This window comes from Gopherus flavomarginatus, chromosome 2 (assembly GCF_025201925.1).
Source record: "Gopherus flavomarginatus isolate rGopFla2 chromosome 2, rGopFla2.mat.asm, whole genome shotgun sequence".
NCBI lineage: Eukaryota > Metazoa > Chordata > Testudines > Testudinidae > Gopherus > Gopherus flavomarginatus.
In genome coordinates this window covers 122,357,562-122,379,646 of record NC_066618.1, presented here as the reverse complement: position 1 = coordinate 122,379,646, position 22,085 = coordinate 122,357,562, and the positions used below count along the sequence as shown (strand labels likewise).

Sequence of the window (22,085 nt, the reverse complement as noted above, 5' to 3'; positions counted from 1 at the left end):
CCTACAATATTAACTCTTAAGTGCCTTCCACATAATCATAACACTTTGTTTGCTTTTTAAAAACACTGCTGCTGTACGTACGTTGAACACAGAGCTGGCTCCAGCTTTTCTGCCACCCCAAATGGCAGAAAAAAAAAAGCTGATTGGCGGCACTTGGGCAGCAGCTCAATCATGCCGCTTGATTCTGCGGTCGCAATTTGGCAGCGGGTCCTTCGCTCCCTCTCTTCCTCTTTGGTGGTAGCTCAAAGAGGAAGAGAGGGACAGAGGAACTCGCCGCCGAATTCCTGCCGAAGACCAGGAGGTGCTGCCCCTTTGTATTGGCTGCCCCAAGCACCTGCTTCCTTAGCTGGTGCCTGGAGCTGGCCCTGGTTGAACAGACACTTAAATCAAAAGACCCGTTGTTTTATCCTAATTGCTCAATGTGTGACCTGAGGCGTTATTTACTGCACACTAGACAAACCCTGCTCTAAAGACAGAATTATTCATTTCCCCGTGGGCTTTTCTATAGTGCTCATCACTAGAATATTTGAGTGTTTCAAAAATTAGTTTATTTTCATAAAAGCCTCATGAGGTGAGGGGGTGGTATTATCTTCGTTTTGCAGGCATTGAAAGATTACAATCAGGAGGATTTGTTAAATTTTGATGCCCAGCTGGTGATGCCTGGGACTTCTTTTATCAGAGTACTTAGCATTACATAGCACTTTACCAGTTCCTATAGGCAGTATGCAGGCAGCCCCGGAGAGTCAGCACCATTGACTTTAGGTTCTGCCATTGACTTTAGGTGCAGCTGTGAGTATCCAAGACTCCTGCAAATCAGACCTCAAGTCTGGCTGCCAGAAAATGAGAAACCCAGTTAGTGACCACCTGTGAAATGTTTGGTTGAAGTGACTTGACTAGCATCATACAGGATCTCTGTGTTACAGACAAGGATAGACTCTGGTTCTCCAGGGCATCATTTAACTGCCTTAACCATGAGACCCTCCTTTCTCTTCCTGCAGTCCCCTGCCTTATTCACAACACATCTTCCAACTTCTTCAGCAAATGAGACATAGGTCCTGCAGTCAAGACTTCTTCCCTCCACAGCCCTGATTCAGGGTCCAGGTTTATCCTGTGCACTGAACGGGACAGGGTTCCTGTGCACAAAATAATATGTGATCATATAAATAATGTATAATAAGGCACAGGAAACCTCAGTTCTGTCATTTCCTAACTTTTGAGTGTTTGATGAAAGATACCTCTTTGGTTAAACTCTGGAGCTTCCTGTGTAACCACTTTGCCCCACTTCGGCTGCGTGTTTCCTGTTTTGTCAAAGGCCACGTCCAGACTAGGGTATTAAAATCGATTTTAGATACGCAACTTCAGCTACGTGAATAACGTAGCTGAAGTCGAATTTCTAAAATCGAGGTACTCACTCGTCCAGACGGCGCGGCATCGATGTCCGCGGCTCTCCGTGTAGATTCCGGAACTCTGTTCGGGTTGATGGAGTTCCGGAATCGATGTAAGCGTGCTCGGGGATCGATACATCGCGTCCAGACTAGACGCGATATATCGATCCCCGAGCAATCGATTTTAACCCGCCGATGCCACGGGTTAGTCTGGACATGGGCAAAGGGTATGACTCTTATGGTATTTCTTCCATACTGGAGTGCTCCAGATTCTGCTTCACCCTTCCTTTTTCTTTTCTTTATTTTTCAAATAAATGATGTTTCTTGACTTGTTGGATCCTGTCTCTTCTTCTTCCTCTTTGAATTCAGTTAGGAACTTCTGTTTGTTTTTCACTTCCAGCTGCTGGGATGAGATGAAACTCTGAAAACTTGCCTCAGTTTTACCTGATTACTATTAGCAATGAGACACAGCTGTCCAGCTGCTCATTGGAACCAGGTCCTTGCATAGCTTCAAAACAAAGGAAGTTGTATTAGTGAAAAGCTGTCGCAATGCCTAACTCTTAGGTTCTCTGCTGCCAAGTGGAATTGACAGACCCAAATTAGGCACTTGGGCTCACCATGCATCAGACGGAGAGAGGTAGGCAAAAATGATTCTCAGAAGTCAGCAAGCCAAGTGGGAAGCTGCCTAAACTAACAGGAGTGAAATGCTGAGGAGAAGAGTGACACTCAGGGCCCAGCACCACAAAGGGACTTAGGTTTCTGACCTGATTGGGCCATAGGTACTTGACTGACAGACCAGAGGAAGGCACCTATCTTCACACAGGATTCTTAGTCATAAGCTTCTCCTGGTGTTAGGCCCTTAAGCCAGAACAGTCCTTTCTTGTGATAAATTAATCGTGAATAAGCATGCTGTTAAACAACAAAAGAATACCATTTGTTTTTGATATTTTGGATGTTTACTACATTTTCAAATATATTAATTTCAATTATAACACAGTATCATCAGCATGGAACCATGTCCTCTGGAATGGTGGCCAAAGCATGAAGGGATATCTGAATGTTTAGCATATCTGGCATGTAAATAGCTTGCAATGCCGGGTACAAAAGTGCCATGTGAACTCCTGTTCTCACTTTCAGGTGAAATTGTAAATAAGAAGCAGGCAGCAGAGTCTCCTGTCAGTATAAACAAACTTGTTTGTCTTAGCAATTGGCAGAATAAGAAGTAGGACTGAGAGTACTTGTAGGCTCTACACTTTCCCTATAAAGAGATTGCACTTAGTACTTGTATGAGGTGAATTGAAAAATACTATTTCTTTTATTATTTTTACAGTGCAAATATTTTAATAAAAAATAATAATGTAAAGTGAGCACTGTGCACTTTGCATTCTGTTTTGTAATTGAAATCAATATTGAAAATGTAGAAAAACATTCAAAACTTTTTAATAAATTTCAATTGGTATTCTATTGTTATAAGTGTGATTAATCGTGATTAATCTTTTTAATCGTTATTAATTTTTTTGTGTTAATCACGTGAGTTAACTGCGATTAATTGACAGCCCTAATTATATTTTTTTATACACTACACATACTGTGTGCCTCTATGGTTGGATGAAGTAGTATTTTCCCCCCAATGACTACTTACTCCTGTAGTAGTAGTTGCTCCTCTCCAGTTCTTTCCTTGTCCACAATATATACCTGCTGGTAAAAGAAACATGACAGGACCAAGCTTCTTTGTACTCTACTCCTTCTAGGCAGGCACATCTCCCTGGGTATGTGTCATAAACAGATAAGTAAGAGTTAATAGAACAAAAGTGCTTCATATCTCTTTTGCCTGGAAAGGGTTAACAAGAACAGTGAGCCTGGCTGCCACCTGACCAGAGGACCAGTCAGAGGACAGGATACTTTCAAATCTTGAGGGAGGGAAGTTTGTTTGTGTGCTGTTAGAATTTGGTTGTTGTTCACGCTGGGGGCTCAGAGGGACCAGACGTGCAACCAGGTTTCTCTCCAATCTCTTTGATACAGTCTCTTATATGTCCAGAATAGTGAGTACTAGGTAGATAAGGCAAGTTAGGTTATGTTTGTTTTCTTTATTTGCAAATGTGTATTTGGCTGGGAGGAGTTCAAATTTGTATTTTGCTGAAAGGATTTTAATTTGTACTTGAATACTTAGGCTGGGAGGGTATTCCCAGTGTCTATAGCTGAAAGACCCTGTACATATTCCATCTTAAATTTACAAAGATAATTTTTACTGTTTTTTCTTTCTTTAATTAAAAGCTTTTCTTATTTAAGAACCTGATTGTTTTTTTTTTATTCTGGTGAGACCCCAGGGGACTGGGTCTGGATTCACCAGGGAATTGGTGGGGAGAAAGGAGGGAAGGGGGAGAGAGAGGCTAATTTCTCTCTGTGTTAGGATTACTGTCTCTCTCAGGGAGAATCTGAGAGGGGAAGAGAGAAGGAGGGGGGAAGATGAATTTTCCTCTGTTTTAAGATTCAAGGAGTTTGAATCACAGTGATCTTCCAGGGTAGCCCAGGGAGGGGAAGCCTGGGAGAGGCAACTGTGAGGGAAAGGGTTTACTTTCCTTGTGTTAAGATCCAGAGGGTCTGGGTTTGGGGTTCCCCGGGCAAGGTTTTGAGGGGACCAGAGTGTACCAGGCACTGGAATTCCTGGTTGGTGGCAGCGCTACATGTTCTAAGCTGGTAATTGAGCTTAGAGGAATTCATGCTCGTACCCCATCTTTTGGATGCTAAGGTTCAGAGTGGGGAATTATACCATGACAGTATGAAACTAGCCTCAGCTCCTCCCTTCATTTGTGTTGCTGTAAAATCTCGACAACTTTTATTTCTTAAAGAACAACCATATTATTTTCTTTGTTAGATTTTTTTTTATTGAATTAATTCCCAAATGAAGTCTCTTCCAGTCACTAGGCTTTGTACAGCATAGCTGTCATCTGCCTTTTCATGCTGGACTGTTTACTCGAAGATCTTTTCTCTCTCAACTTGATGTGGAGGTCTTCATTTACAGCTATAGCACTCTTTTGTATAGTACCTTAAAGAAAGTTTAACTTTACTCGGAAAACCAGAGAAGCTGTACGGTTCTTTTCACAGGCTTTCATTCCTTTGCTCTCTGAATTAATTACTTGAAGACACATGGCAGAATATTAAATTTTGTGAAGTAACGAATAAGCCAATCAATGCCGTGAAAGAAAATCAAGGCTACATGATCATAAAATGCACTTTGCTCATAAGTTTTAATAAGTGAAGCTTTGTTTTAATTATTTAGCATATTTCACAGGGCAGTGTTAAATGAATAGTAGTATAGGGCTTGAAAAATTGACTCCGCTGCTGTCCAGTGAGCAGCAGGAAACTTTCCTTGGTGAGCTATGGAGGGTAAAGCAACCATTTCTGCAAACGTTAACTTTGTTGTTTTTCTTTTTTGGGTTTGTACCCCTTCTGTTTGTGAAAATAACCTCCCAAATACGGACCAAATTCAAACCAATGCAGCATTATTTTTCTGAGTTAGGGTCAGGCTCCAGCTCCTATCTTTTCCAAGCTACATCCAATCTTTGTCAACATGCAGGAGTATTTAGGTCTGATGTTTTGGTTTAGACTCATCTCTTTTTGAATATCAATATAATTTAAAGAATGCATGGTCAAAAATGCAAATGTACATAATAGTGCGCTTGGATACATTTATATACTACACCTGTGCTCTATCATTCTTCTACTGAGCCTGAAAGATCAGTTTTATTATGATCTCATTATACAACTTCTGTTGCTTTTTTCAGCATCAACCAAAAATCCTTCTGGCATAAGAACAGTGAATTTTTTATGGATTCATCTACAAATAAATCACTGTGAGCCATATGTTCCCTTCTGTTATACGATATGGAGAGCCCCAATTTTTATCAAATTGTTACAATAAAGAGATTCAAAAGCCATGCATGGGTGACAGCAGCCGGAGAGCCAGGTTCTTGGCAGAAGTTTTGGAGTATTAAACTTGCTACAGAAAATAACCACAAGTAACCCATGGATGTCAGAAATGGCATTTTCAGGAAGTAGGTGGGAAGGCCTGAGGCAAACACAGGTACCACATATGCTATCCCCTGAGCAGCTGCATATGGTTTGTCTGAAAGTCATTTGCAAAACTGTGCTGCCTTTCAGCAGCAGTAATTTTGCACGTCAGACAATTCAGCAGGGTTCTTTTGACTTTCTCAGTTCTGCTGTTTCCTGATGCATGGAGGTAGAAACTGGCATCTTTAAATGTGTACCTGAGTGCGCTGCCCCTACAACAGTGTCTATGTGCAGCAGGTGGCTCAGGATTGGTTTGAGGGTAGATAGAGACATCAAGAGGGTGGAGAAAACCCCCCTTCAGTGAGAAAGGAAAAGAAGAAAGAGAAAGTTGGAATATTAGGTTGAAAGTTGGGCAGAAGAAAAGCAGACAGAAGGTAACCTGTAGGAGAGACAGAAAGGACGTTAGGGGCACTAAGGAGACCCAGGGAAGGAGGAGAGTAATTAGAATCCAGGGAAATGGTGATGCAGGAGGAGGACTGGGGAGGTAAAGTGAAAGGTAGATGAGATCTGAGAGGAAGAAATGAGGGTATCATAGGTATTGATGCATAAGGTACTCAATTGGATATCCACAAATATAGCACACAAATATGAATGGTTGGGAGGCAAGGGGCATTTGAACAACCCTTTAGAGGGTAAGTAAAGTCTCTGTGTGAGGAAGGAGTACTGTGGAACGGGATCTGGGGGTCATCGTGGATCACAGGCTAAATATGAGTCAACAGTGTATCACTGTTGCAAAAAATGTAAACGTCATTATGGGATGCATTAGCAGGAGTGTTGTAAGCAAGATACAAGAAGTAGTTCTGCTCTACTCCACGCTGATTTGACCTCAACTGGAGTATTGTGTCCAGTTCTGGGTGCCACATTTCAGGAAAGATGTGGACAAATTGGAGAAAGTCCAGAGAAGAGCAACAAAAATGATTAAAGGTCTAGAAAACATGGCCTCTGAGGGAAGATTGAAAAAATAGTGTTTGTTTAGTCTGGAAAAGAGAAGACTGAGAGGGGACATGATAACCGTTTTCAAGTACATAAGAGGTTGTTACAAGGAGGAAGGAGAAAAATTGTTCTCTTTAACCTCTGAGGGATAGAACAGGAAGCAATGGGCTTAAATTGCAGCAAGGATGGTTTAGGTTGAACATTGGGAAAAACTTCCTAACTGTCAGGGTGGTTAAGCACTGGAATAAATTGCCTAGGAAGGTTATGGAGTCTCCATCATTGCAGACTTTTAAGAGCACGTTGGACAAACACCCGTCAGGGATGGTCCAGATAATATTTAGTCCTGCCATGAGTTCAGGGGACTGGACTAGAAGACTCTTGAGTTCCCTTCCAGTACTATAATACTATGATTGGTGTTGAAAACATTGGGAACCTAGACTCCAACTGCCATTTTCAGCACTGAGCCAGTGCCTTGGTTTTCAAAGCACTTTGAAAAACAGTTACTCATTACTTCTCAAAAACCCCACTGAGATGTGAGTCTGTATCCTCTCCAATTTACAGAGGAGAAACGTAGTCAGAGAAGCTTAGCCAATGTTTCCAGATGTGTGCCTGGCGTTAGTCATCTAACTCCACATTTAGGCACCCAAATGGCCTAATTTTAAAAGTTGTGCTAGAGCCAGGGACAATCTGGCTCTGTCCTAATACAACAGTCCAGAGAGAGCCATTGTCTAACTAACACACTTGGAGATTTGGAGCCAGGGACTTCCTCCATGGCTTTAGACACCTGAATCCACATGGGGCCACTAAATGGCTTTATTTTTAAATGTTCTGCACACCCACAACTTCCACTGATGCCACAGAGTGGTGACCAGGATTGGCAGTGGGCTCTGGACCCTTCCTTGTGGAGGGACATTGGAGGGATTTCCACAGGGGATTCTTCAGAGGTTTTCTCCCCAAAAGCTTCTTGCTCCTAGTTTTTAATATAGGTGTGGTTAATCTGACCCAGGGAATTTTGTAGTGCAACCCTCTTAAAACTCTAATGAGTCATGAACTTAAATTTGTAGCAGTTGGACTACAATGTTGTGATTTTAATAGGATATCTGGTGTTGATTTTAAGGTTGAAAAGGTTTATTTCTGAAAACTAAAAGATTGTAGCAAGATTTCAAATAGGTTTGTTATTCTTTAACATAAGACAGTCAAAAACTCTCCAAATGTCCATAATTCATCACCTCATGTACTTTGCCTTGCATTAAGTAGGGTAAGCTTCTTATGGGGACAGCAATTAGATTTCACTCATTGAGATTTCCATTTCTTTGTTTTTCAGCTTTCATTTGCAGCAACAACCCCCGAGTTAGCTGATAAGAAAAAATATCCTTATTTCTTCCGGACAGTGCCATCTGATAATGCAGTGAATCCTGCAATTTTGAAGTTACTCAAATATTATCAATGGAAGAGGGTGGGAACTCTAACCCAGGATGTACAAAGATTCTCTGAGGTAAGAGCTGCTTAACTAATAGTATAAGAAGGTGATTTCTAATGTTTAATGTTCAGGAACCTAATTCCATCATTACTGGGGAAAAATGCATCCATTGTTTAAATCTCATTGGTTTTTATTGCCAGATGGCATTTACTATGCTTAAAGCCTGCTTCTGTTAGGGATTTTGGTACTTGTAGAACTATGCTGATACAGTGTAGATGTGATACACTGTTGTAAAGTGAGGCTCAGACTGGTTCAAGTTATTCTACTTTGCACAGGTGCAGCATATCTCTGCTGGGGATTTGTACTCTGTTGTAACAACACTGTTGCAAAAAAATTCTTTATGTAGACAAGCCATCAGTGTTTGGAAACCTTAACTAATTCCTTCAATGTGGAGCACTGCAGTAGGGCTGGCATCGCACAGCTCCTGCAGGACCTGCTGCCATAATAGTGGCAGTGGGATGCACGGGGCTCTCCCCAACATCTAGTGTTCTACCTTTCAAGATTTTAGGCTATTTCTTTACTGCAAAAAAGGGGTATTTTGTACTTCAAGTTAAACCACCCAGGTTTTACCTGTTAGATAGCTACATAAGGTAAAGACTACCTAGAATTTAACATCAATATAGCTCTCTTGTAGTACAAAATACACCTTTTTGCAATAAAAAATGTCATAGAGTTCTAATTACATCCTCCTTTTAATCTGTAATGTATATATACTTTTGAAGGAATTTTATCTTTGGTTATTGGTTTGGCTAGTACATAGGCCAAATCTAAGCTCAGCCTGTTCCTACATTTACGCCTCTAGCATCAGTTTGTGCACTTGCAAATCTAGTGTCTAAACCGGCTTTTGTACGAAGTGTATTCTTGAGAAGCTGTGGTCTAGAGGGGAATGAGAAGGTAGAACTAGTTGCACCATTTTATTTTCACTCCCCTTATCTATACTTCACATCTTATGATCCTGGAATGGGTCAACCCTCTGCCCTGTCTTTCTCTCTCTCTGGTCTTGTCATTATGAAAAAAGGGCTAGCTAACCCATGTTAAAATCCTAGTATAGGCAAAGAAAATTTTGGTTTTAACACGTTATCTGGTTCAGATAAACTGTCACCCTCCACATCTGCCTTTTCTATGCTAGGATTTTAACATGTATTAGGTAGCACATGACAAAACCACACTTTTTTCCTAGTGTATCCATGCTGTTTCTCCCTCTTCCTCTGCTGAGATCATATCCAAAAGGAATGTTATACATAACTGAATTAAAGAAATTTTCATTCTTCTTGAGAGTTAAGTGTCATCCTTCTGTGTGCAGATGGCCAATTTAATTGCCACACACTATGTTAAACTTGAGGTAGTGAAAGAGCCCATCAACACCTCACTTGCATCCAAGTGGCTTATGTATAACACACTTGGAACCGTTAAAACTTAAATCTTTTCTCTTATAGTTTAATATGGAGCCTTCCCCCTTGTCTTCCAGTTTCATGCAAACAATAAAATTCTAGAATATAGAAAAACCCAGAAAGCTCTATGATGTCCATTTGGAACATCTTTCCTCTGGAGTCACACCAAGTAGTTCTGATGCTTCTTGTGTAATTCCAGTTTATTTAAATAAAACTAGATTGCTGGATTTTTTTAAAAGTACAAAGAATATTTAGTCAAAGTATGCCTTAAATTTATACTCTCTGTGTAAAACTCTGATACACGCAAGTTGTAAATCTGTTTCTTCTAAGGAATGTCCATGAAAATGCCAGATGACAGGAAATGACAGCTATATTATCTCAGTGTGGGCAGCCATGAGTAATGGAAAAGTGCCGAAGAAATAATATTAGGAGTGCATCTGAACATGGTTTTGAAGTAGACTGCTAGATACCATATATATCTCACACATCAATCTCTCCACTATTCTAATTGGTTTTGCTGGATTTTCCAATTTACCTATATATACAACTTTGTGGCTTCAGAGTACTTAGAACTAAAAGCTGTATTCTAGGTGTGATCCCACAAATACCTGAAGAGAGCCTGCTATGTCTTTGTTCTGTGGTATAAGGCCTCCTCCTATGCAACCTAAAATCACTCTTTTTACTGCTGTTTGCATTTTGGCATCATGTCTAATTTGTTGTCTGCTACGCTGCTGCTGCTGCTTTTCAAGTATGTTCCCTCTGTTGAGTAATTGAGTTTTGGGATTATTTTTAAAATAAGTTAACTTGTGCTTGTCTAGCTTGTGTTTGTGCTCTGCCTATATTTCTAACAGTGGTTCCTTTGTTTTATTCCTCTGCCCTCGGTTGGAGTTCTCAGTTTAGTATCATCAATGTAGGTGGCATTTTGAAAAGAAGGAAGAAATGAAAAGTGTGTAAAACTAATGAAATTAGCTAATAATATGAAGAAGAAAAGATAGTTAAAGTCTTCCTACTTCCTAGTTTTTTTATGGATTTGCCAGCTTCCAGAAAAATAATTTAATTTGCTCAGGGGAGGAGAGAGGGAGAATTATGGGGGTCTAAAGATTTGCGTTACCACAGTACACTGGGATATCAAATGTTAAAACTTTCTGTGTCCAGCTAAAGGTGCTACAGTGTTCCCACTTCCATATTTTAAGTGATAACAGATCAAAACTGTTGAAAATACAGTAGCTGTTATACTAAGTACAGGCCCTGATAAAGGCCCAGTATGAGGCCTGAGGCCTGAACTAAAGTAAATGGTCAAGACTTTGCTAATATAAAGCAAAGTTAAGCTGTGAGTCAAAGGCAGGCCCCGCTCACAGAAGCTGGCAAGGAAAAGGCTGATGTTGCATAAACATACATTCACCTAGTAGACTGAAGTATAAACATGGTACCAGAACACCCTATACTGGAACATTCCACAGATAACAGGGAGCAGGCTGACTCATCCCAATGACAAGGCCAAATGTCTAATATGATGGATAGAGTTGTTTTGTTCGAACCAACATGTACAAGGTGAGAGGCGGCACCTTACTGCGAAGAGGGGCTGCACCTCAATATGTCAGGAGTGATGTGTAACTTGTTTGTACCTGTGTATACGAAGTACACCTGGGGCGGTGTCTTTGTCCAGCCGAGGGGGCAGTGGAAAGTCCTGCCACTGATTGAGCTGAGTCCATTGCCAAGAGGCACTTTCTCATAGTATGCCCTGAGTTGGACTAAGAAATCCACAGGGAACTGCAATTGTGTCCATATGGCAATAAACCTGGCTGACGTGCCTTTGTACCTTATTAGACTCTGTGGTCATTGGGAGTTCTTTTCGGGTCTGCTGTGTCAGCTGTTTGTGCAAAGCTGGGACAGCACACAGAGGGAACACGCACGCAGCCGAGTGATACCAACATTGAGCAGAGCAGAGCACCACACCGGTAGCATCTGACAACAGCTGTCTGGCTACCAATGTGCAAGCGCACTGTGTGTGTGAGAGAGGATTTGAGTCACACGAGAGTGAGGAGACATGCGATGTTATCAATCTAATCTATATGTGTTCTCTGTCTAGATACAAGTGACTGTAGGGGCGCGGTTTGTGGAGTTGCCTTGTGATTGGGGGTGGGGTTGTGGCAGGCTTGCCTTGTGGGGTGGATGCTGGGTTTTTGGCATTTCAAAGGTGGTAACCTTAGTGCCAGTGCAACCCACACACCCCCCAGATGTGGTGTTCTGTCCCACCCACAAGACCACTTAGAGAGAGAGAGAATAAGTCTGCTCTATAGCCTTAGCTAACAGCCTGTTGGCTTTTAGCTCATGCAGTAGAGGCTCATGCACTAAGCTCCAAAGGTCCCCAGTTTGATCCTGTCTGCCGACGACCGGGGTCTGTTGGCATTACACCAGCAGCAGCTTCCACTATGGCATACAGGTCATCCGGCCACTGGAAGTACTGCTGGCACAGCACTTGGGCCTGATCCACATGCCAGACTCTCCATGCACTGATGCAGAAGTTGGGAGTTTGGAACGGGTTCCATATGAGGAGAGATTAAAGAGGCTAGGACTTGGAAAAGTGGAGACTAAGGGGGGATATGATAGAGGTATATAAAATCATAAGTGGCGTGGAGAAAGTGAATAAAGAAAAGTTAGTTACTTGTTCCCATAATATAAGAACTAGGGGCCACCAAATGAAATTAATGGGCAGCAGATTTAAAACAAATAAAAGGAAGTTCTTCTTCACACAGCACACAACCTGTGGAATTCCTTGCCTGAGGAGGTTGTGAAAGCTAGGACTATAACAGGGCTTAAAAGAGAACTTGATAAATTCATGGAGGTTAAGTCCATTAATGGCTATTAGCCAGGATGAGTAAGGAATGGTGTCCCTAGCCTCTGTTTGTCAGAGGATGGAGATGGATGGCAGGAGAGAGATCACTTGATCATTACCTGTTAGGTTCACTCCCTCTGGGGCACCTTGCATTAGCCATGGTCAGTAAACAGGATACTGGGTTGGATGGACCTTTCGTCTGACCCAGTATGGCCGTTCTTACGTTCCCTTTGGCTCCGGGAAGCAGGATGCACCTGAGGCTCACCAGCAGGGAAGGGTAAGGAGGGGGACCAGGGTGAAGGATGCAGAGGCTCCTGAGAGGACAGCAGAGGAATTGCCTGGGCTTAGGTTCTCGGATCAGGGTGAGTGTGGGGATTCCTGGAACAAGGGAGAGTCAGGCTGGTGGTGGAGAAGCTTGAAGTGGGAAGAGGAGGGACAGACTGGAGGGAGGGCACTTGGGAGGCGAAGAGGAAGGTCAGACTAATGATGGTAGGAGGGTGCCTGGGAGGGGAAGAAGAGGGTCAGGATGGTGGCAGGGGAAAGGAGGGTCAAGCTGATGGTGGATAGGGCAGTGGCTGTTTTTTCTGAATCTCAAAGGTAGCAACCCTATTTAGGCCCCTGAACAGGTTTGGTCTGGCCACCGCTCCCTTCCCCCATCACTCATGACCGGGAGGCAAAGTTCAGTGAGTGGTGTTGTATAGGATTGCGAACCCTCCCGCATTGTCTGGGAGTCTACTGGAATCGGCATCAATCTCCTGGTGACTATTGAAAGCAGTTCGGGAGATTTTAATAGGTGCTAAAAGTCCAGTCAGTGGTGCAGTGGGGCTAAGGCAGGATCTTTGCCTGCCCTGGCTCTGTGCAGCTCCTGGAAGTGGCCAGCATGTCCCTCCAGCTCCTAGGTGCAGGATCAGCCAGGGGTTTCTGTGTGCTGCCCTAACCCTGAGCATCAACTCTGCAACTCCCATTGGCCAGGAACCAATTGGTGGGGGCGGGGCCTGGAGGCAGGGGCAACACATGTAGCCACTTGGCCACCCATGAGCCTAGGAGCTGGACCGACATGCTGTCGGCTTCTGGCAGCCACCCAAGGTAAGCACCACCTGGCCAGAGCCCACACTTATTCTGCACCCAAACTCCCACACAGACCCTGTACCCACTCCCACACCCCAACCCCCACCCCAACCCTGAGCCCCCTCCTACACTCCAAACCCCTCAGCCCAAGCCTGGAGCCACTTCCTGTACCCCAAACCCCTCACCTTGGCTCCAGCCCAGAACCCTCACCCCCTTCTGCACCCAACCCCCTGCCCCAGCCCCGTGAAAGTGAGTGAGGGTGGGGAATAGTGAGTGACGGAGGGAGGGGGAGTAGAGTGATTGGGAGACGCGACAAGGATGTTCAGTTTTGTGTGATTAGAAAGTTGGCAACTCTGGTGTTGTGACCTGACACACAGAGTAGCAGCGCCACTCGGTGTCACTCAGGATTGGCACCGGAGGCAGAGACACAGGCAGGTTTGGGGCCCTAGACCACTGGACTTCTTCTCACCTCTGTCTTCTTTAAGGAAGGTGTGTGGGGGGGGGGCTGGTCACAGAGGCGAAGAGACTCTAGGATAAGAGGGGAAGTACAGAGAGAAAATTCTCCTCCCTTCCAGCAGTTAGAGGGGTCTAGGGAGCTTCAAATTGATCAGACACCAACTGACACAAAGTTCATATACTAGGTGGAGGCCCCAAACAGCATCCAGGGACTGCATCGTGATAGGAGTCCCCACCCTTTCTCCAGCAGGAGGTCAGTAGTGTGAGTAGAAAGACAGGCAGAATGTAGTGGAGGAGAGAAACAGAACAGTGTAGAAGGGGGTGGGGGGAGAAAGAAGGAAAAGAATTAAGAAACACCAAAGGTGTCTATCAATCATCAACCATTATTATAACATTTTTAACATTTTTTAACTCTTCAGTTCCATATAGCTTGTCTGTTTTTCTTGTATTTCTCACTCCCATTTTCTGTTCCCTTCTCTTTTCCATTCGTTCTTCCTCCAAAACCTTTCAAATCCCCTTTTTCTATATGTTTTAATATTTCCAGTTCTCCAGAAAAGCACTTTGTAAGGCTGGTTGAACTTTTTTGCAAAAATATTAATAATATTTTTTGTTTATTTGCTTCAATAAAAAAATTCAAAATGAAAGTTTTGGGGAAAACCTTCACTTTCTCTTAGTTTTTATTCCCCTCCCCAAATAAAAGTAAGAGAAAATTAATATAAAATAAATAAATAAATTCACACCAGAAAAGTATCCAAAAAAGAGGGTTTTTTAAAAGTTAAAAATGAAAGGAAAACTCTCCCTTACTTTTTTACTTTTTCCTTGAAACAAAAACTGTTCATTTTATTGGCAAAATTTTCACTAAATAATTGCCAAATCTTTAACTAGGTTTTCCACTATCTCCCCAAACAAGACCCATGCTTGCTTTCCACCTATCACATTGCCTCTTCCAAAGACACACTTCCAAAGGTGGCATTGAAAAGGGGCAGAGGGAGAAGGCTCTGTGCTGCCTTTTGTTTCTTTTTTATGTATATGTTGTAGTAGAAAGAGAGTCTGAAATATAAGCCCTTGTATCAGAGGCCTGAGCTAAAGTAGTGGGCAAGCTTTGCTAGTGTAAAGCAAAGTTAGCAAAAGTCAGACTCTGCCTGCTTGCAAGTTCACAGGATCTGGCAAGAGCAGGGCTGATATTGCAGAAACACGCATTTCTAAAAAGGGCTAGGCACAGAGTACTAACGTAAACACATTTCAGAAAAGTGGTACCAGAACATCCCCATATCAAGGATGGTTCAAAAACATTCCCCCAAAATAACAGAAACACACTGACTCCCCTCCCTGAAAAGATATGGTCAGGATAACAGTGCGTAATAGAGATGTTTTGATCAAACCAACATGTACAAAGTGATGGGTGATAACTAGCCACGTCAGATGGGCAATAGTAACTTGTTTGTATCAGGGTATAAAGAAATATTTCAAAAGGAAGTATCTTTGGCCAGGCAAAGGGGGAATGAAAAGTCCTGCCATTTACTGAGCTGTGTCCATTGTCACGGGCATACATGTCTTAGTATCCTTGTAGAGCCTGCCAGGTGCTATTACCATGCATCGTCAACGATAAACCTGGCCTGGTGCCTTCATATCTTAATGGATCTTATGGACATTGGGTGGTTCGCTCGAGGTCTGCTGTGCCAGCTGTCTGTGCAGAGCTGGGTCAGCGCCCAGGGAGGACACACACACACACACACACACACACACACACACACACACACACACACACACACACACACACACACACACACACACACACTCTTGAACATCTAACAACACTGGTCACACACACAAACACACACCCTTGAATATCTAACAACACTGGTGACTCCTGACTACTGATCTGGTAGGTAAGCGAGTTGTCCTCTGTAGGAATCATGAACTAACATGACAGAAAACCACGAGTTAGGGAATCCCCTTAGCCCCTCCCTGGAAGTCCCCACAGAGTGTAATGGTATGTTCTTGCTGGGTTGCTAGCAAAAAAGGTCCATATGAATTTAAAAAATCTAGTGAGGAAGGATCATGGAATGGAATCTGTAAGGCTAGGGCAAAAACTGTAAACTTAAAATGTAGAATATTGCAAACTATAACTGTGACAGGTTGGATCACAGAACCCTCCTTGGAGCTGCCACCTGATGTGCCTAGGCTACCTCTGCTCCTGTCTTCCCTGCCAGCTTAGGACTCCAGCACTCTGCCTTGCTGAGCCAGACACTCCCGTCTGCTCTAACAAAGACTCAGGGTCTGAATTACTTGCCCCAAAACTGCAGGTTTACCTGAAAGCAGCTCACAGAAGAGTGCTTGTCTTTAACACTCAGATGCCCAACTCTCAATGGGGTCTAACCCCAAATAAATCTGTTTTACCCTGTATAAAGCTTATGCAAGGTAAACTTAGAAATTGTTAGCCCTCTATAACATTGATAGAGAGATATGCACAACTGTTTGCCCCCCCAAGAATTTATACATACTCTGAGTTAATTAATAAGTAAAAAGTGATATTATTAAATACAGAAAGTAGGATTTAAGTGGTTCCAAGTAGTAAAGTAAGTTACCAAGCAAAATAAAATAAAATGCGCAAATCTATATCTAATCAAACTGAATACAGATGATCTCACCCTCAGAGATGCTTCAGTAAGTTCTTCCTCAGACTGGACACCTTCCAGGCCTGGGCACAGTTCTTTCCCCGGTGCAACTCTTGTTCCAGCTCAGGTGGTAGTTAGGGGATTCTTCATGACAGCTCTCTCCTTCCCATTTGTTCTGTTCCACCCCTTTATATATCTTTTGCATAAGACGGGAATCCTTTTGTCCCTCTCTGGGTTCCCACCCCCTCCTTCTCAATGGAAAGACACCAGATTAAAGATGGATTCCAGTTCAGATGACATGATCACATGTCACTGCAAGACTTCGGGTATGGCTACATCTGGAATTTCAAAGCGCTGCCCCGGCAGCGCTGCGGGAGCGCTGCCGCGGCAGCACTTTGAAGTGTGAGTGTAGTCAGAGCAGCAGCGCTGGGAGAGAGCTCTCCCAGCGCTGCATGTAAACCACATCCCTTACGGGTGTAGCGTGCAGCGCTGGGAGCCGCGCTTCCAGCGCGGCTGTCCTGATTACACTGACGCTTTACAGCGCTGTATCTTGCAGCGCCCAGGGGGGTGTTTTTTCACACCCCAGTTGCAGCGCTGTAAAGTGTGAGTGTAGCCAAGGCCTTCAAGCGTTCATTCCTCCCAGCCTGACTCACAAAAAGGCCTGCCTGCAAACAGAGCCATCCAGTCAATTGCTCTGGAGTCATCAAGATTCCAAACCACCATTAATGGCCCACACTTTGCATAATTACAATAAGCCCTCAGAGTTATATTTCATATTTCTAGTTTCAGATACAAAGTGTTACATTTATACAAATAGGATGATCACACGCAGTAGATTATAAGGTTTGTAATGACACCTTACAAGAGACCTTTTGCATGAAGCATATTCCAGTTACATTATAGTCACTCATTAGCATATTTTTATAAAATCATATAGGCTGTAACATCACAATAACCATGGTTATTAAATGGTTAAAACAACATGCCACAAATTGGCAGGGCAAGTAACAAAAACTCATTCTTCAGGCCTTCTAATACAAACACTTTTTTTGCTTTGTGAGGTCATCTTAAACTCCTCACCTCAGAAAGCCATCCACTCTCTCTCTTCCCCTTCCTGAACCCCATCTCCTGCAAAACTTTACTCTCATGACTCTCCCCTTAGCAGAAAATCTCCAGTTTACATTTCTTCTCACTTTCCTTTCCTCTCCCTATGCTGTCACCTCATTCTCTTCTTCTCCCACACAAATCCTCACTTTTCCCTTTCTCCAAAAAGTATCCCATCCTTTGCTCTTTCCTCCGCCACAAAAAGCATCATTCTCCGTCCTCTCTGAAAGCCTCTCTCCCATCCCTTTTCCCTAAAAAAGCATATCACTCGTTCATCCCTTTCACACCATTCCCTCCACCTTTCACGTTTTTGCTTCTCTGTCCCCTCAGCTCATCACTAAAAATGAACTACATGTTTCATCCAAATCTTTTTTTGGTGAAAAGCACACTGAGCAACACCAACATGTTTTCTGTTGGTGTCACCCAATCATTTCAAGAATTTCAGTTTCATCAAAATGTTCTTTTTGAAATAAAAAATCTGAAAAATTTAAAATGTATTGTTTTGACATTCTGTAAATTGAATATTTTGATTTTTTTGTTTGAAATGACTTTTAATATCTTTTAGATTTTTTTAATTTTATTTTTAAATAAAAATGTTTTAAAATAGTCAAAATAGAAACATTTCATTTCAATTGTGTTGGAACAAAATGTTTTATTTGACCCCAAATAAATATTTTTCACCTTTTTAAAACTACCGTGAACCGAAAAATCTGTTATTCTTCCAGTTTTGCTCACCACATATGCCTCAGGTTCCATTTTGTTCCTGCAGTTCTCTAGTCTCTGCCCTCCCATTTTGTCCTCTGTCCTTTCCTGTGACTGCTCAACACACTGTCACTAAACTTTGTGCCCTCAGGATCCCTTCCATGAACTGCAGTGCCACTACACATGCCACAGGAGACAGTTTCCTACATGCAGAAGGCTTTAGGCCTCCAGGTAACTCTAATCTCTGCCAGAAATCTTCCTCAATTTTCAGTCTCCTCTCCGAAGAACCTCAGCCCTCCCCAGATATTCCCCATTCAGCCTCAGTCCTCCCACCAAAACATCTGTTCCAACAGAAACTTCCTGTAATCCATAGTCTCCTCCACAGACATCCCATAGATTGCAGTCCCTATCCATGACAATCATCGCAAGGCCTCAGCTCCTCCGTAGTTCCAGTTTCCATTAAGAATTCCAGGCCCTGCATATGCCTCCCAAGAGCCATAGTTTCTCCATATAGTCCCGAGAAACCCTTGTAGCTACCTTAATTCATGTAGCAGAAGATGGGAGTGGAGAAACCAGTCTGTTTTTCCTTCACTCTCTCCTGCCAGTGCCTTTAGAGTGACATACCTGACATGTCTCCTCATTTTACCTGCAAAGACTGTAGGGCACTAATTTTATGTGCTCATGATGAGATAATCTTCTTAGGAAGTGAAAAGCTTCAGTTTCTAACTGGATTTGAGGCATAGAGTGCATTGCGGTAGTCAAGTTATGAGGAGACCAAGACATGGATTACAATAAGAGTGTTCACATCCAAAAGAAAGCAGATTGTGGTGAGACCATTCTAGAGGCCTCTGATCTCAATATTTGACAGTCTGTGTATGGACTTGGCTTTGGCACAGAGGGTAAAATGTTCAAAATGTTCAAAATCACCTAAGTGCCACAATTTTTAAAGGTATTTTGGCACATAAAAATGCACATTGGCACATAGGGCTAGATTCGCAAAGGCACTTACGCACTGCATGCTTCTTGATCAGTGTAGCTGGAGTCAGTGGGCCCATGATTCCTGGAGGGAATGTTATTCTAGTGACACCAATAGAATTAGTGGAGGCTTGGCAGCCCTAGTAGGCAATGTCTCATTAGACAGATGCTAAGACATGCAGAATGTGGCAAAAGATTCAAGAGAAAGGTTGAAAGCTGTCGGGGGCAAAACACCCCCAGAAGTACATGTGGTGAGACAACAGCAAAGCAGAGCAGGTGGCCAGGGTTACATACTCAGAGTAAGATTCCTTTACTATGGGAGACAGCATGATCAGGTATGATGTGGTATATAAACCCTGCACTAGCTTGAAAGGGGTTAAGAAGCTGCTTTGGCCCTGACCTGCCACACCTGTCAATCATGCCAGGACTGGAGGAGGAGTTAAAAAGAGGGAACTCCACTCAGCTGAGGGGCAACCTTGGGAAGGGAAGAGACTGTTGAGTTTCTCCAGCCCTGAAGAGAGGACATCCAGCCTCAAGAGCCCCTGCCCTTACAGAAGGAGGGTGCAGTTGAGTTGAATAGGAAAAAGGATTGCGACTTGCACTGGAGCCCCAGTGTATTCTGAAGCTGGCCTGGATTATCCCAAGGCCCTTCTGAAGTAAGAGAGGCCCATATTTAGGAGGGAGCTGCTTACAGATTTTACTTTACCTTTTTTGTTTAACCCTGTTTGCTGACTGTGAGCAGTTTTGTGGTTTCACCTGGAATCCTGAGAGGGGACCAGACAGTCGAGAGGCCTTAGCAGGAGGATTGAGAGGCAGACACTAGAATGACACACAGCAACACCTGCTGTGTTGAGGGAATAATTGGACTCATCTGCACACATTTTCCACATAGCCTAAAGGGGGCGATGTGACTTGAACAGATTTGTGACAGCAGATAAAGCAGAAATGTTCATAACTAGGACAGCAGTGCAAGGAATGTGACTCATGGAACCATTTTAGTAGTGTGTGTGAGAGAGCAGAGGAAAATCTCAAAGATTTAGTCAGAGTTGTACAAGAGGGGATGGCACATCAGACAGCAGCAGTGATATGATGACTCTCTCTTTTTGAGTCTGAAAGCGTAAATTCAGGCTATCAGGAAAGCAACAATGGACAATAACCTCAGTGCATGCCACAATCTTAATAGCAGACACCCTGTATGATTTCAGCTGGCTAGTAAAGCCTTCTGCCATGACATTTTTTCAGGATGATTTGGATTCAAACATGCCCATTGCAAAGAGCGGGCACAATCTAATAATGTACTATGAGAGCATAATGCAGCCGATAGGAAAATGTAAACTCATAATAATTAACCCAAAAAATAAGAGATGGTACCAACTACAATTTATGATGGTGGATAGTAAGGACTGCAGACCCTTCTTGGGGAATGCAGTCATACAAGCCATAGATTTGATCGTGATGTAGCATCAAAACTTTATAGCTGTAGTTTAAGAAGAAGAAAGGGACAATGGAGAGAATTTTAAAAACATGGGGATGTTTTCAACGGCAGCAGGTGCCTCAAAGGAAAGCAGCAACTGGTAGTAGATCCCGCAGTGGGACCTGTGTGCTTATTATGAAGCAAAACTCCAGTGGCACTATGTAAATCTAGTATGCAAGGAGCTGGAACATCTGCAGAGCAGGAGGATCGTAACTAGGCTTGGCTTGGGAGGATTTGACTTTAATTGATGATGGGAAAAGTTGATTTCAGCTGACATGCTGAAATGGATGGGGAAAAAAATCAATAATTGGCGTAAGTGCAGCCTCTTCCTTCCCACAACCTTGCACCTGCTGGGGTTGGGTGTCATTGTCATGGACCTGCTCTCTCACTCACCAGCTGGGATTGCCAGGGTTCTCTGCTCTGCCCCACCAGGACCTTCTCACTCATTTCTGCAACAATGGAGCTGCAGAGGGCTCCTGCCCAGCCACAGGGCAGCTGACACCTGATCCCTGCTGGTGCAAGGTGCAGGAGAGAGGGCTGGTGGAGCAGAGACCCTCAGCCAGGACTGCAAGGAGGAGGAAGAGGAACTTCCCCACAGGAGCCATTAAGCAGCAAGGTGGCCTCCCCCCACTATTGGGAGCTCATCCAGGCTGCTGACACTCTGCAGAAACGTAAATAAAAACTGATAAAAATTGAAAAAAGATTAAAAACCAAAATTTTTCTATTGAATTTTTTAAAAAAAATATTGAATTCTGCCAAGTGTAGTTGTAGCACATGTAGAGGCCTGTATAGGCTGTATAGTCTGGGTAAGCAGCATGGTGGTGGTAGAGAAGCCATCAGATAAATTACACATCGCCATAGATCCAAAGCCACTGATCTGGACACTGTAAAGATGCCACTGTCTACTGCTCACCATTAATGGCATATTGCCAGAATTTTCCAAAGCCAGAATCCTGCAGTCTGATGCGAGGAGTGAGTTTAGGTGCATAAATCTGGATTAAGAGTCCAGCAGTCTGATAACCTTTGCAACACCATTTGGTCACTATAGATGGCTCTACATGCATAAGCCAAGCACCAGTGTTGTTCCAGAGACACCTCACATAAGCACTGGAAGGACGGCCTTTGTGGGAGAAAGCTGAATAATAGCAGATAGCATCCTCATTATAGGTGAAGGCAGCAATGAGAGAAAGGTGAATGAGACCATGGCAGAAAATTACAAGCTTTTCTACAGCAACGCAGGGACAAGAACTTAATCCAAAAAAATGTGACTCAGACAGATTGAGGTAACTTACATTGACCATCTGCTCACGGCAGAGAGACTGAAAGCAGATCCCACCAAGATAAAAGCAGTCAGATACATGCCAGATCCAGTGGATGTGGAAGGGGTATAATACTACTTCACAGGAATGATACATTTTATGTCCAAGTTCTGTCTACACCTCGCTGCGGTAGCAGAGCCCATATGTCATGTCAGAAGGCCAGATGTTGAGTTGGACTGGACAGGTCCCGAACAGGAAGCTTTGATCTGCTGAAATAAATTATAATGGATGCCCTGGTCTTGAAGAACTACCAGTCAGCCACTGACATTGCAT

The 22,085-nt window shown here is 43.2% G+C and overlaps 1 protein-coding gene across 1 annotated transcript in view; it reads left to right on the top strand.

Annotated features, from left to right (window-relative positions):
- GABBR2 (gamma-aminobutyric acid type B receptor subunit 2) overlaps positions 1 to 22,085 on the top strand; it is an 895,125-nt gene that overhangs the window by 315,980 nt on the left and 557,060 nt on the right. The window contains exon 3 of the mRNA XM_050938162.1: positions 7,714 to 7,884. Within this exon, the coding sequence (XP_050794119.1) occupies positions 7,714 to 7,884 (171 nt within the window). The remainder of the gene's footprint in view (positions 1 to 7,713; positions 7,885 to 22,085) is intronic.